Raw genomic sequence first — 14205 nt, 5'->3', positions numbered from 1 at the left:
TGATGGAGACTCTGGTTTAGAAATTGTAGCTGGGATTGCTTTAGGAAAACCATAAATTCCATCGACATAGATTTAGTTTCATCTTTGGTCAATGACCATAAAGCATGGCTGCTAATGTAAGGAAGGACAAAGCAGAGATTGTAGACCCGGACAACCTCCGAGCAGGACGTGAACAGCACCCAAGTCACATTTTAAAAAAACGCAAATTCTCATACTTTAAGACAAATCAACATACAGGATATAGACTCCATTTTTTATTATTTGGATATAGGATTATAAATTTATGAGGATATAGTCTATAAATTAGCAAGAAATATACATTATATGCAAACTTAGTATTAATTTAATCTCAGCATGAATCCACGTGATGGGGACTGTCCTAGTGAGGGTTTGTTTCTGTTGCCATGATCAAACACCATGACAAAAGCATCTTGGGGAGGAAAGGGTTACTTGGCTTACACTTCCACATCACTGCTCAGTCACTGAAGAAAGTAAGGAAAGAACATGGAGGCAGGAGCTGATGCAGAGGCCACAGAGGGGTACTGCTTACTAGTGTGCTCAGCTTGCTTTATCATGGAACCTCAGGCCACCAGCCCAGGGATGGCACCACCCACAAAGGGCTGTGCTCTCCCACATCCATCACTAATTAAGAAAACGTTCTACAGCCCGATCTTATGGAGGCATTTTCTCAACTGAGGTTCCTTCAATTCCGAAGACTCCAGCTTGAGTCAAGTTGATGTAAAACTAGCCAGCACAGGGACCCTTAATAAATGACATCACATATGTAAATACACACGTGGGGTTAAAGTGGTACCTTAAGACACTCGGCCTCAGTCTTCTTTTGCTGCACAACCCTCTTCAACTGCTGCAGCTCTTCTTCTGTGCGCTCTTTCATGGGGAAGTTCTCAACCACATAGGGGATATGAAAGCACTCGGGGGGAGATCAAGACAAGATAGGTTCATTTTCTACGATGCTTGTGGGCATCAGGGAAGCATAAAATCACTCCAGAGGCTGTTACACAATAAGTGAAATTGACCCCAGAAACCCTTAAAACAAAGAGTGTGGTGCTGTTCTAATGGCCATAACCTTTCACAAGACAGCATGCTTTTCTGAAGGGATTCTTTCTAGGGCAGTGATTCTCAACAACTACTTTCTCCACATTCCCCTTCTCTCCTGGAAATTTTGGGAGTGTCTTGAGACTTTTTCTGTTGCTGCTATGGTAGTATGAAGATGTCCCTGTTAGCAGATAGCGGCCATGGAGGGTGCAAACACCCATCAGTACACACGACAGCCTTGTCAACAAAGAATCGTCTGCCTCCACAGGCACCACATGTGCTACCCAATCACATAGATGCACAGTGGCTGTAAACATTATCACCCAAATGGGGACAGGGAGGGAAAGGCCTATTTGAAAGAGGGAAATGGTGCTGTTAGTAGCTATTTAAGGACCTAAGCATAGACGGAGGTGTCTGATCACCCTATGTGTACCCTACACTAAGAGGTAGAAGAGTGGCTGGTTACGACACAGGAAGGTAAGGGAGGTAGAAATGTGAACGATGTTTTGTCTACCTTTTAACCTAGTGGAACATGAGTTAGACAGCCTTTTGTGGTGGAAGGCATTAAGAGGAGGATGCGGGCAGGGCATCAACAGAGGACAGAGGAAAAGGTACTAAGACTAACCTGGAAATACACTGTCTTTGAAGCATGTGAGACTGAGCAGAGGGATGGATGAGTTAAAGGAAAGTCACATTTCTGGTGGAATTCAGGGCAGCGGGGGGTGGGGGTGGGGTGGGAGGTGGGGTAACAAGGCCTGCTCTGGATGCTCTGTTGTGTGGATTTTCTTTACTTTTTAAAAAAGTTACATGATGAATTTTCTTTCTTTCTTTCTTTTTTTTTAATGAAAATTCTCATCAGTGGGGATTCTATGCCTGGGGTTGTACATCTATTTGTTACCTTTAGGGCTCGGCCTTTCACAGCCATGGAATTCCAGCACTCTTCCCTGATGAGCTCAGTTAAGTAGCTCTTGGCTAAGTTATGCATCTCCACATCTTTTCTTATCTTGGAGAAAGGGAAAAGATAAAAGTGAAAATATAGCCCCTTAGGAAAAAATATGCTATCATCAGCTCACTAACTAGTCAGAGCTGTCCACTTAGTGGGAGTGTTTTTATAGGATTTCCCCCACACCTTAAGCTGCTCTATGCTGTGGTGAACTTCTGAGTCACACAGACTTATTTTGAGAATGCTTCCTAAGGCTTGGATCAAGGCTTAGATTCCTGCCTTGAAGACTGATGTGTCAACACAAATGCCTGTAAGGGTGGCCAGATCACATCCATGAACAAAAAGGGTTGTGTGGACAGACACCTCCTGGGGTAATGAAAGCAGGATGACTGGTCTAGACAGACCTGGGGGAAGTTCCGTGCATGTCTTCCTGGGCTCTCTCTGTGTAGAAACATGCGCATGCATGTGTATGCACATGCTAGAGGACAAGCTCAGGTGTCGCTTCTCAGGATACCTTGTCTTTTGAGACAGGATTGCTCACTGTCCTGGGGCTCTCCAGGTAAGCTAGGTTGCTGGTCTGTTGAGTTTCAGGGACTTTCCTATCCCAGCCTTCCCAGTGCTAGGATTATAGGTACAGGCAGCTACACGCAGTTTTGTTTGTTTTCAAGTCTTCCCAGTCCCGTCTTCCTGTTTAATCAAAAGAAGACTGAAATCCATACTTGTATGTGATGTAGGAGGATATTCAATGCTTCATTCTGGTCAAGACATATCGAAGGGCCAGTTCATGGCCCGTGTCTGAAAGTGTTTACTTAATTCCTCTATTATTTATGTTTACAATAAAAAGAATACCCACTTATCTAGGGAATTAGATTATTTACTTTTTAAAAACTTATAAGCGTATGTGTAACTTCAGTTGGCTTTATCTGCTGATATCCCTTAATAGATAAGCAATTACGTGTCCCTATGTCAGAGTCTGCTCAAAGGCGTGTGTATGAACAGGTGTGAGAGTGAACCACAGCAGTCCTTGTTCCTTAGGCTCCTCTCTAACCACTTCCTTGTGTTTCACTTTGGTGGCAGGATTATTTACAAACTGGCTAAGAATAATCTCTCAGATTACTTTTTTCACATTCTTTTTTTATTTATTTTGTTTTCTAATCAAATGACTTTGATTTGCATTTCACTTCTTTTTAGTTCTGATCCACCGTGTCAATGGCTGACACAGTTGTCCTTGACACACCAGTTGTCTTCAGTTATCTTCTAGCCTCTACCCGCCTGCTGAGGCTCTTCCGTCAACTCCTTCAGATTCAGTGTCCAGGATGGTGACCAGGCTTTGTGTCTTCCTCTACTGGGGGACCCCAGTGGCCGGGGCTGACTAAAGCCCTAAGGTCACTGAGACCCCTGACTCGGGGTCCCACCTCTTCTCTCGTGGACTCAGGTTTTGTTCCCAAGTGTGGTAATAATGCCGCCAGCTGTTAGTCATTCTCTTCAGGAGAGCTAAATCCAGGGCTGGTATTGTTTCCAAAGACCAGAGTTTCAGGAAGCTAGCATGGGAAGAGCCTTTCTCGGCATCATTTTATGTGTTTTATGTCATTTGGGGGCTTCAGGGAGGCACCTTCCTACCTTTGCTACCTCTTCCTCGCTTTCATCGTGAAGTCTTTCCAGCTCCTCGAGGTCCAGGCAGAATTCCTGTTGCTCTAATTTTGCGATCGGTTCCACCTTTTCATTTTCTTCCATCATACTCATAATCTGAAGTTTGAAATAAGAAAGGGTGTTGGCAGGTAAAGAGTTGAACAATAAAATAGGCGTTGTATTTCTCTAAACATACTATGGAATAAAGAGTTTGATTCGTGGTTATTAAAGTTTTAGGTTTTGATACTTAGAAATTCACTCATCTAATAACAAAAACAATGATTTGTCACTGTGGTGGAGCAGATTCACCGGGAAGACAAGTCTCTGGTCAAACAGGTCAGGAAGTTCTTTGCTTCGGGAAATGGCTATAGAGAATTACATTGGTTAGGTTAATTGAGGTAGGAAGGTTCTCTGTGAAAGTCAGTGGCTCTTCTCTGGGCTTGGGTCCTGAACCGAATCAAAAGGAAAAACTGGGAAACTTAATTGCTTATTTATTAAAGGATCTAAATGGATAAAGCTTGTTGAAGTAACACATGGGCTTCTAAACAAAAACAAAACAACAACAACAACAACAACAACAAAAACTACCTGGTCCCCAGATTAAGTGGGAATTCTTTTTATTGTGGACATAAACAATAGAGGAACTAAGCAAGCATCCATTGTTCTCATCTTCCTGAGTGCAGACATCATGTGACCAGCAGCTTCAAGCTCCTTCCTCCTCAGCTTCCCCACCAAGTACCTTGAACTGTGAGCTCAAATAAGCCCTCCCGACCTTCAGCTGCCTTTGTCAGGGTATTTTATCAAAGCAACAGAAAAGTAACCAAGATAGTCACAAATGGGTCTTAAAATTCAAATAGCAAAGCAGATGTCCACAAAATATGTTTTGAGAAAGAAGTGTAAAGTCACCTAGTAACCATACACATGGTCAAGCAATCCTCTAATGCAGCCCTGCTGTGTGAAGCAAGCTCAGATCTCACTAGGAAACCTCTGTGGGCCTCCACAGGACCCCACTGTTTGTTTAACATTAGAGTGTGATATAGCTAAGTTTTGACCCTGTTAGAACACCCTGGAAACCTCAGGAGTTTAGATCCTCATATCATGTGAAACAAAGTAAGATGAAAATGTAACATTTGATGGAAGGCTGATGCATTTCAGTGCATGCAGCCATATGTAACATGTGATGGCAGGCAGATGCATTTCAGTGCATGCAGCCATATGTAACATGTGATGGAAGGCTGATGCATTTCAGTGCATGCAGCCATATGTAACATTTGATGGAAGGCTGATGCATTTCAGTGCATGCAACCATATGTAACATGTGATGGAAGGCTGATGCATTTCAGTGCAAGCAACTATGGCACTTACAATTCTAGAAAGCTCCTTGATCCCTCTTTTGATCTCTTTTCTCTTCTGTGAAAACATTTTGACCTCGTTTTTGATGGCCTGAAATGGAGCAAGCACTTCACTTAATAAGGCAAGAGAAGATGACGGGGAGAGACAATGAGTTACTTTGATACATATATAGGTAGCACTTCTTTAAAACTGAAATAGAACATTTGCAAAGACTACAGTTTTGGCTTTCCTGGACACTTTTGTTGGATTTCAGGTTAAGTATATAATTTTTTTTTCCTTTTGGTTTTTCAAGACAGGGTTTCTCTGTGTAGCCCTGGCCATCCTGGAACTCGCTGTGGCTTAGATGTATATTTGCTTTTAGGAAAGTAATTTGTACAATGCAATGCACTGCAAGGAGTGTCTCACATAACATTCTAACTTTCCCCTAGGTTTCCATAGAAACAGAATGCAGTTGGCACATCACAGAGTGTTAATTCAGACCCATCTCATGCTTTATAAATACCTTTCCATAGGCTGGGCATGGTAGTGCACACCTTTAGTCCCAGCACTCAGGAGGCAGAGGCAGGCAGATCTCTGAGTTCAAGGCCAACCTGGTCTACAGAGTGATTTCCAGGACAGCTAGAGCTGCATAGAAACCCTGTCTCAAATAAACAAGCAAACAGATAATAAATAATAAACAAACAAATAAATAAATACCTCTTCCCTTTTTTGTTGGATCCAGGAAATTTCCTTGTTAGGATTGATGCCTAATTCCTCTTGTGATGAGTCCAAGCTCAACTTTTTCTGAGAGAGTTTAGAAGCAGACAGATAGTTCTTAAAAACCATCCAATTCTTTTCTCACCTTACTTCACTGAATCCCTTTGCACTTGTCTCATTTAAAAATAGCTCCAGACTGTGCCTGCCTAGATGAAGTCTTTAATCCTCACACCTCTGCCTCCATGGAAATAAAGATGTTCTAAAGACTAATTGTCGTGGAAATTACTTCAACTATGTAAAGATGTGTTACATTTGTTTTTGCTGTGGAATATTTAACTGTGTAAAGGGGTGTTACATTTGCTTATGCTGCATTTGTTTAACGATGTAAGAATATGTTACACTTGTTTGTGCTGTATTTGTTTAACTATGTAAAGATGGGTTGCATTTGTTTCACCTTGACTGCCTAAGGCACCTGATTGGTCTAATAAAAAGCTGAACGGCCAATAGATAGGCAGGAGAAAGGATAGGTGGAGGAGGGGCCTGGCGGGCAGAGAGAATAAATAGGAGAAATCAGAGATCAAGAAGAAAAAGAGAGAAGGCAATGGGGAGAAAGAAGGGGACACACCCAGGGCCAGAAGCCAGGCAGCTGCCAGAAAGACAGACAGAGACAGCAGGAAAGATATACAGAAGGAAGAAAGGTAAAAAGTCCCAAGGCAAAAAATAAAGAGGAACAGGTTCATTTAAGTTAAAAGAGCTAGCAAGAAACGAGCCTGTGCTGGGCTGAGCATTCACAACTAGTAAGTCTCTGTGTTATGTTTTGCTGGTCCCCACACACCACATACCAAGTTCCTTGTCGCTCTGTCGTGAGTTCTCTGGCCCCTCCTCTTCGCAAGGGGGCACCCTCTCTATGTCTGATTTTATGGAGAGGCTAGTCCAGCAAACACTGCTGTATGGACCATTCTTATCTCATGGATAGCACTTGTTCACTAATCAGCTGTTTGCTTATGTAACTGTCTCTCTGAGTACCAGCAGCCCCATTGGAATGGAACATCAGAAAAAAAAAATTCTTCTCCATCATGGTTGTGTCTGTCTTAGACTAACACTTCGTAGGTACCCAATAGTTATTTGTTGAACCACTTTCTACTCAGTTGTGATAATTCTCCTTTTGTGGATCCATATTTAAAAATATAATAGGCAGAGGCAGGTCGATCTCTGAGTTTGAGGCTAGCCTGCAATACAAGCGAGTTCCATGCCGGCCAATGCTATATAATAAGACTTTGTCTTAGAAATAAAAACAAAAACAAAACAAACAAAAACCAACCAACCCATAATTGGCAATGAAAGTTTAAAAATCACCCTAAGCAAAGCTTCATTGCTTCTGAACGCCCATTCTAACTGTGAAAGCCAGCGAGGTGTACGGAGTGTGAGCGTGGACATCTATGGCGGTAGCTCCCTCAAGCTGACTAGATGAGAAAGTGATTTTTATTTCATTTTAAAAAGCATTTGTTGAAGAAGCAAATAAACATTGCTTTCTAGCCACTTTCTAAATCATGACTCTGATATGAAGGCACGAGGACTGCTCTGATCAGACACCAATATTGGTAAAAACATTTTTTTGAGCAAAAGCAGATCTTACAGTCTAAGCGAAATTTGAGATATAATATTTGTGATCATTTTAAGAAAAGCTGAGTTTTCTATCAGATGCAGCTTATACTCTAGTTGAAAAATCACTGAACATCTGGGTAAGAAGAAATAGCATTAAATATGTGCTTAAAGAAAACTCTAAACCGAAAACTCCCATGTTACTTATAGAGGGAGAAAGCAAGCTAGCTACACTGGATTCAGCTGGCTCCTCCTCTTCTTGCTCCACATGTTTGGAAACTCCTGATGCAGCTAAATATTCATTCTCTCTTTCCAGTGTGTTGTTCAAAGCAGCTGTTAGTTGCTGGTAGTGTTCAAAGATCTCACTTGTTAAGTTTGGTCCAAGCCGCCTAATATGAGAGAGAGAGAGAGAGAGAGAGAGAGAGAGAGAGAGAGAGAGAGAGAGAGAGAGAGAGAGAGAGAGAGAGAGAAAACACATAACCATAAAAATCTGCTTAAAATAATCACATTTAGCAGTGTTATTTCCAGATAACCACACAAAGAAACATGGGGGAGTTCTCCACGGTGCCCTCTATCCACTGGGCCTCTTTTTCTCAGAAGAGGACCCTTCATGGACTTCTAAGGACACATGCTCCTGATCCTTCTTGGATGGTCTCTCCTTATGTTTCCCTGTACCCTCACCCAAAAACGGAAGAGCCACACAGAAGAACCACAGCTGTAACTGAGCCCCCAGAATGCACCAGGCTTCATCATACGTGATCTCATTATTGGATCTATCCCTCACAGCCCACCCCAAAAGGATATTTCCATGCCACACACCAGGGCATCTCAACCTTCATGCTAATATAACTGGGAGGGCTTGGGAAAACACATTCCTGGGCCTTTTTACTCTGCTGGCTAGTTTTTATTGTCACCTAGGAAAAGGGGCCATTAGTTGAATTGCCTCCATTAAACTGGCCTGTGATCACGTCTCCTGGACATTATCTCGATTGCTGATGTAACAGGGCCCAGCATACAGTGGGTCCTGTTACATCCCTTAGTAGTGGGTCTGTGCTGTATAAACAAGCCAGGGGAGGTGAGCCAGCAAGCAGTGTTGTTCTGAGGTTTCTACTTCAAGCTCCTACCTTGAGCTTCTGCCTTGGCTTCCCTCAATGACAGACTACAAATCTGTAAGCTGAAATAAACCTTCTCCCCAAGTTTCTTCTGGTCGTGGCATTTATCAGGGCAACAGAAAGGCAAAGTAGGATGGGTGTGACACTCTGAGGCTGGCAGAGGGGGTGGCACCCATATACGGATTTCCAACAAGTTCACAGAAGCTACAGACTACCAACCTTGAGCAACACTGTGAGTCTCAACCTTGCTAATGCTGTGAGCCTTTAATACAGTTCTTTACATTGTGATGACTTCCAACCACAAAATTATTTTGTTGTTATTTCATAACTGTAATTTTGTTACTGTTATGAATCATAATGTAGATAATCGATGTGCAGGATATCTGATATGACCCAGGGGTTGAGAACCACTGACTTAGAGGTATCATCGAACGCCTATGGGTCATAAGGCTTGCAAGTCCAGGACCAAGGTTCAGGACTTTGTTTAGTGTGGAGTTCAGATGGCCTTCCTTTTCTAAACAGAGCTCCTACACTTGTTTGCTGTTGCCCAAGACACTGTTTATTCATCGACTGTAAAGGGCATGTTACGAGTTATTTAATAAGATGCAAGTTTCTCTTTACTCTGGACAACTCCTTGGGGGAGGGGAGCTCTCACACCTAGGGCAGTTGTTTCTCAGCTACTAACAGCCTCAGGGTCAAGTTCCTACAACAAGAAGTTGCCCCTATGCACCAGAACTTGATGATCTTACCCATCCCAGCTCAGTCTATCCTTCTAGATCCTTCTTTTGGAAACGAGAGCTCTGGCCATGTTTCTTCCTCAGCGTCTTTATCTACCCTGGGGCTTTCTACATGGCTCCTATAGCAAGCATGGTGTGCCCTCTCCTCTCAGATCTCTGCATCCAACAGTCTGTTTCTTGAGATACCGGCCTTCTGAATTTAAAATACCATACCACGTAACATTGCTTACTGTGTGCCATACATACTTCCATTTGAGGTAGACCAGGGTGCCGTCATCTTTCCCATTCACCAGGATGTGTTGTCCATCCATTGACATTCTGATGCACTGAATACCATGACCCTGATGAGAATGACTTCGACACCGAGCAAATACTTCCTCAATGGTTTTAGGAATAAAACAGAGAAACGATAAAATGCAATTCTCCAGTATTTTTTTTTTCTAACATAGTCACATATACTTTTGCTTATGGGCAATTTTTTTGTACTTCTAATGACATTTTAGTTGCTACAGAGGTAGTTCTTGATAATACACAGCACTTAAAACCTCTAGTTCAAGCCAATATTAATTTATTTTTCCAATACTTTGTGTGATGTGGAAGGACTGGGATCAGAACCAGTGGCTGACAGCAGGCGGCCAGACATCTGCCAGTGTGCTTGCTGAGGGCTATGGAGTTAGGGGAGGGACCTTAAGTGAGCAAAATGAGGCAGGATTCATGAATCATGAATCAGGCAGGATCTGTTTTGTTTAAAGCGGTTGAGTGTGATGGGGAAAGGTGATGAGAAACTCACAGAAGGAAGAAAACATGCCCTGGGGTGTGCTAATTAAACCAATTAAGTAATCCAAACAAATACATTGCTGATGTATCCTACACAGGATGACAGGTTAAGCTCGTTGAGTAAAAACCAATGGATGCTGTTCTGGTACTCAGGCCTGACATCTTTCCATGTTCCTTTTTGAACTGACAATACATCCAAATAAATTAAAGTAAAAACTATCAGTGAGGCTGGCACGGAAGCTCTTCTGACTCCACGGCCCAGCATTTCCCTCAAAAGCTATGAATACAATACCACCAAGAGCCTTTCAGAAAAGAATTTATGAAAACATGAGTTTTTTCACACAAATTATAGAAAAAATATATACATATATATTAGGTACCTTGCTTTTGTATTTAACAATGAACATTACCTGGGAATTTTTCTGTATTGTTACACAAGGCTCTCCCTATTCTGTCTCAAGCCTGCCTGGTAGTCCATATTTTACCTGTGTATTGATTTTGTACCCTAAGTCATTTATTTACCTAGTCTTCTGCGCATGAAACTTAGGGTATTTCCTTGCTTTAGTGGCCACGCCTCCATGAATAACTCCATCTGTGAGGGTCTTTGCCTCGCCATGTTGTACCACTATCAGCTGCACCAGCTTCAGACGGTGCAGCAGAGTTTGTGAATCATTCACTTAAAAGCAACCTCTAGGCCTGCAGAGACGGCTCAGGGTGTAAAGCGCTTTCAGGGCAGGCTTCTCAGCCCGAGTTCGAATCCCCTGAACCCACATAAAGACCAGAGGAAGCAACGCAGGCATCCGTTTCTCAGCACATGCCCACAAAAACTCCCGAAGCTTGTGGGCTAGCTAGCAGGGCTTTGACAGCAGTGAAGAACAAAGTGAAGGCCATCTCCTCAAGGGAAGCTTGTGCTCTGACCTTTCTACCCCTCCTTGGTGGCCTGTGCAGGCCTGCACCCCACAGTGAACATCAATATTCACATATCTCACACACCAAGAAGAGAGGAAACCCAGTCCCTAAGAGAGTCATGATTCTCCCATAGAACAGTGTTGAGTTTGTCCACATTTGCTTCCTTCTAAAGGAGAAGTAAAGAAACTGCCATGTGCCCAACCAGGGACACAGGTATCTGTGGACATGTGGGAGAGTGCTGTTGCATGGGTAGTTATGATATTTCCAGTGTCTGGAGGAGAGGGGTGGAAAACTGGGTAAGAATCATTGAGCAAATTAAATCACACAGGCAGACGGTACAATGTAGTCTCCAACCTAGAAAGCATGCTTGACCTTCTAGGGAGGAGCAACTATTCTCCGTTTCTCAGAGTCTGCGGGTAGTGGAAATCAGATGCTAGTGTTGGCGGACTCAGACAAGGGTCTCCCTGCCGCCTTCTGCTCTTTCAGCATCTTCGAAGAGTTGAGGAGGACAGCGACAATAAGCCAAGGCCCTCCAGGCCAGAGGAGCATCCCTGCCAAGCACATCATTTTCAAAGCAGTTTCCTTCCCTTGAGCCTTTAGCAGGCAGGGAGCAGGTTCCCTAACTTCACTGCAGAGCACTGGGAGTTCAGAGCCCCTCAGTAAGTTTCTGAGGAACAGCTTGCTGGTAGGAAGCTGGGCAGGAGCTCACCTGCATTGCCCTGCCCATGCCCTGTGTGTGCGGGTCTCAGTGGGCCAGCTGGGGCTCCCTCCTGTACAGCGGCAGGCCGACTGCATTAAAAATCATTGATACGCTCAGTGAGTGAAAAAAAAAAAAAAAAAAAAACGGGTCAGTTTTCTTAAGGAAGTTCTGATTCCTCTTCTAAGGATTTTGTTCCTGCCTGAAATCCATGTGCATGCCCCACACTGTAGAAACTATTCCTATTTAATTATGGATATGTGTGAGTATGTGCACAGGAGTGCAGATGCTGCTGGATGCCAGGGCATAGGATACCCTTGAGACAGAGTTACAGGTAGTTGTGAGCCACTTAACCCACCTGCTGGAACCAAACATGGGTCCCCTGGAAGAGTTCTTAACCTGGGAGCCATCTCTCTGGCCCCTACCCCATATCTTTTTTATATAATTCTTTAAAAGATTTCTTTTCATTTTATGTGTGTGAGTGTTTTGTCTGCATGTATGTATGTGTACCGTAGGTGTGCCTGGTGCCTATGGAAGCCAGGAGAGGGTGCTGGACCCCTTGGAACTGGTTGTAAGGCACCAAATGGATGCTGGAAACGGAACCTGAGTCCCCTGCAAGAGCAACAAATGTCCTTAACCACTGAGCAACCTCTAACACCACCACCCCCTCCCTGATTAGATATTCTTTTTAAAATTTACCAGACTGAAAATATCTCGGATAAAGAGAAATCCACATTTAGCTACTGTCAGGAGCCATAATCCATGTGAAGACATACAAATCATTCCAGATCCATACTGTTTGCTTTGGACTTTCTGGTGTGGCTTAAGTATACAAGTGCCAGTGTGGTCCTGTGAATCAAAGCAAAGAACAGCGTTATGACAAAGATCAGGCCACTGGCATCTTGGGCTTTGTAGGTGTGCGTTACATAAGTGGTCAGGTTCTTGTCTGAGAATGTTGTCCTTGGAAATAAGTCTGTATGGGACAGAGTAGGCACCTGTGTTTATTCCACGAATTAATTGTGTCTCTACAAATAAAAGCTGGTTTTGCTGACCAAGAAGCATATTTATTTATTTATTTATTTAGATACTGGGATGGAACCCAAGCTCCTATGCATAATAAGCAAGTACTCTTAACCACCGATCTACATCCCAGGCCAGGAATGGCTTCTTCATACATGAGTCTGCCATTAAGGGCCCAAGCCTACACTGAGGGTCTTTGATTTCAGCCATCATTTTTTATTTTTTTATTATTAAATTTTTTAAAAATTTATTTTACATACCAACCACAGTTTCCCCTCCTTCCTCTCCCCCTGTCCTCCCACTCCATCTCCTTTCTACACTCTCCCCATCCACTCCTCAGAAAGAGTAAGGCCTCCCATGGAAGTCAACTAAGCATGGTATATCAAGTTGAGGCAGGACCAAGTCGTGTCCCACCCCCACATATCAAGGCTGAGCGAGGTGTCCCACCATAGGGAATAGGTTCTGAAAAGCTAGCTCATGTGCCAGGGACAGATCCTGGTCCTACTGTCAGGGGCCCCGCAAACAGACCAAGCTACATAACTGTCACCCACATGCAGAGGGCCTAGGTCGGTCCCATGCAGGCTCCCTATTCAGCCATCATTTTTAAATACCATCACACACAAATCAAAATACAAGTTGTCAATGTCCTCACTATGTGTCCCATGTATCCCCCTTCTCCACGCTTCAGACATGTCCTTCTCAACTCCATCTCACCAATCCTGTTCCACTTCCCTCCTTCCTCAGGGTGCACATGTTATTTTTCCATGTCCAAATCAAAGTCTAACATAGACATTGCTTCTTCCACAACAGTTTCCTCAAATCTTCCGTGACCACAAACTATCTCTTCTTTTTCTTAATTTCTATGTCTAATACCAGCTGCACCGAGAGAGAAGAACTGAGAGAAGGTAAAGATAATTTTGAGAAGCATGGGGTAGAGGCTCTTCCCAGGGATCTGAAGACAGGCATCAGTGGGGGATGCTGAGTGGCCAAAGGCAGCAAGCAAGACACTGGGCTGGGATGCACAGCAGGAGGTGCCCCAGAATGGAAGCAGTTTAAAGAGAGGAAGAAACACGACAGAAACATAGTTGAAAATTATTTTGTGCAATTTTACTTAGGACCCGGGTATAAAATATCACTGAAAATGACCTACCTTATAGCCGCTGGCATCTATGGAAGAGATCTAATGCCAGATATTTGTAAGGCACTAAATAAATACTCTATCACTTGCATGTTTATCTGACAAGAATGCCGTCTGCGGTATAAGCGTGTGGTCACTCAGTTGTATTTGGGATGGATTAACCAGCAACTCCTGTGCATCTGGTTGAAGGAGATGCTACTACTGTAACAAAGCCATTTGCTGGTTGAATTAATTAGTCTGCTAAGGCAGCCAAGAGGATCTCTGGAGTCTGGCGTACCTTTTCAGGAAGCAGATAGCTACAGATGTATGGCACCTGGCTGCAGAAGCCGTAGATCTTGTCGCTTTCAAAGCCCAGCACAGCCGAGGACAGAAAGTGCTCCACCTCATACAGGAACTTGTGAACAAAGTCATCCTTCAGTCTTCCTCTTTCATCAGAAAAGATAGGAGGAGCTAAAGAGGAGGAGAAGAGCAGAGCTCACTGCGCCTGAGATCTCACTCTGGAAATCAGTAGGAACAGTTATGAAACGCAAAATAAA

General features: G+C 43.4%; 1 protein-coding gene across 1 annotated transcript in view; it reads right to left on the bottom strand.

The window, feature by feature from the left end:
* Positions 1-14205, bottom strand: part of Cfap43 (cilia and flagella associated protein 43) — a 106797-nt gene that overhangs the window by 29721 nt on the left and 62871 nt on the right. The window contains exons 14-22 of the mRNA XM_059256700.1: positions 13947-14119; positions 12211-12360; positions 9375-9505; positions 7512-7668; positions 5678-5764; positions 4994-5071; positions 3620-3745; positions 1955-2059; positions 815-931 (exon numbers count right to left, since the gene is read on the bottom strand). Coding sequence (XP_059112683.1) covers positions 815-931; positions 1955-2059; positions 3620-3745; positions 4994-5071; positions 5678-5764; positions 7512-7668; positions 9375-9505; positions 12211-12360; positions 13947-14119 — 1124 coding nt within the window. The remainder of the gene's footprint in view (positions 1-814; positions 932-1954; positions 2060-3619; positions 3746-4993; positions 5072-5677; positions 5765-7511; positions 7669-9374; positions 9506-12210; positions 12361-13946; positions 14120-14205) is intronic.

This window comes from Peromyscus eremicus, chromosome 1 (genome assembly GCF_949786415.1).
Source record: "Peromyscus eremicus chromosome 1, PerEre_H2_v1, whole genome shotgun sequence".
In the NCBI taxonomy this organism is placed as follows: domain Eukaryota; kingdom Metazoa; phylum Chordata; class Mammalia; order Rodentia; family Cricetidae; genus Peromyscus; species Peromyscus eremicus.
This window is presented reverse-complemented; position numbering and strand designations above follow the sequence as displayed.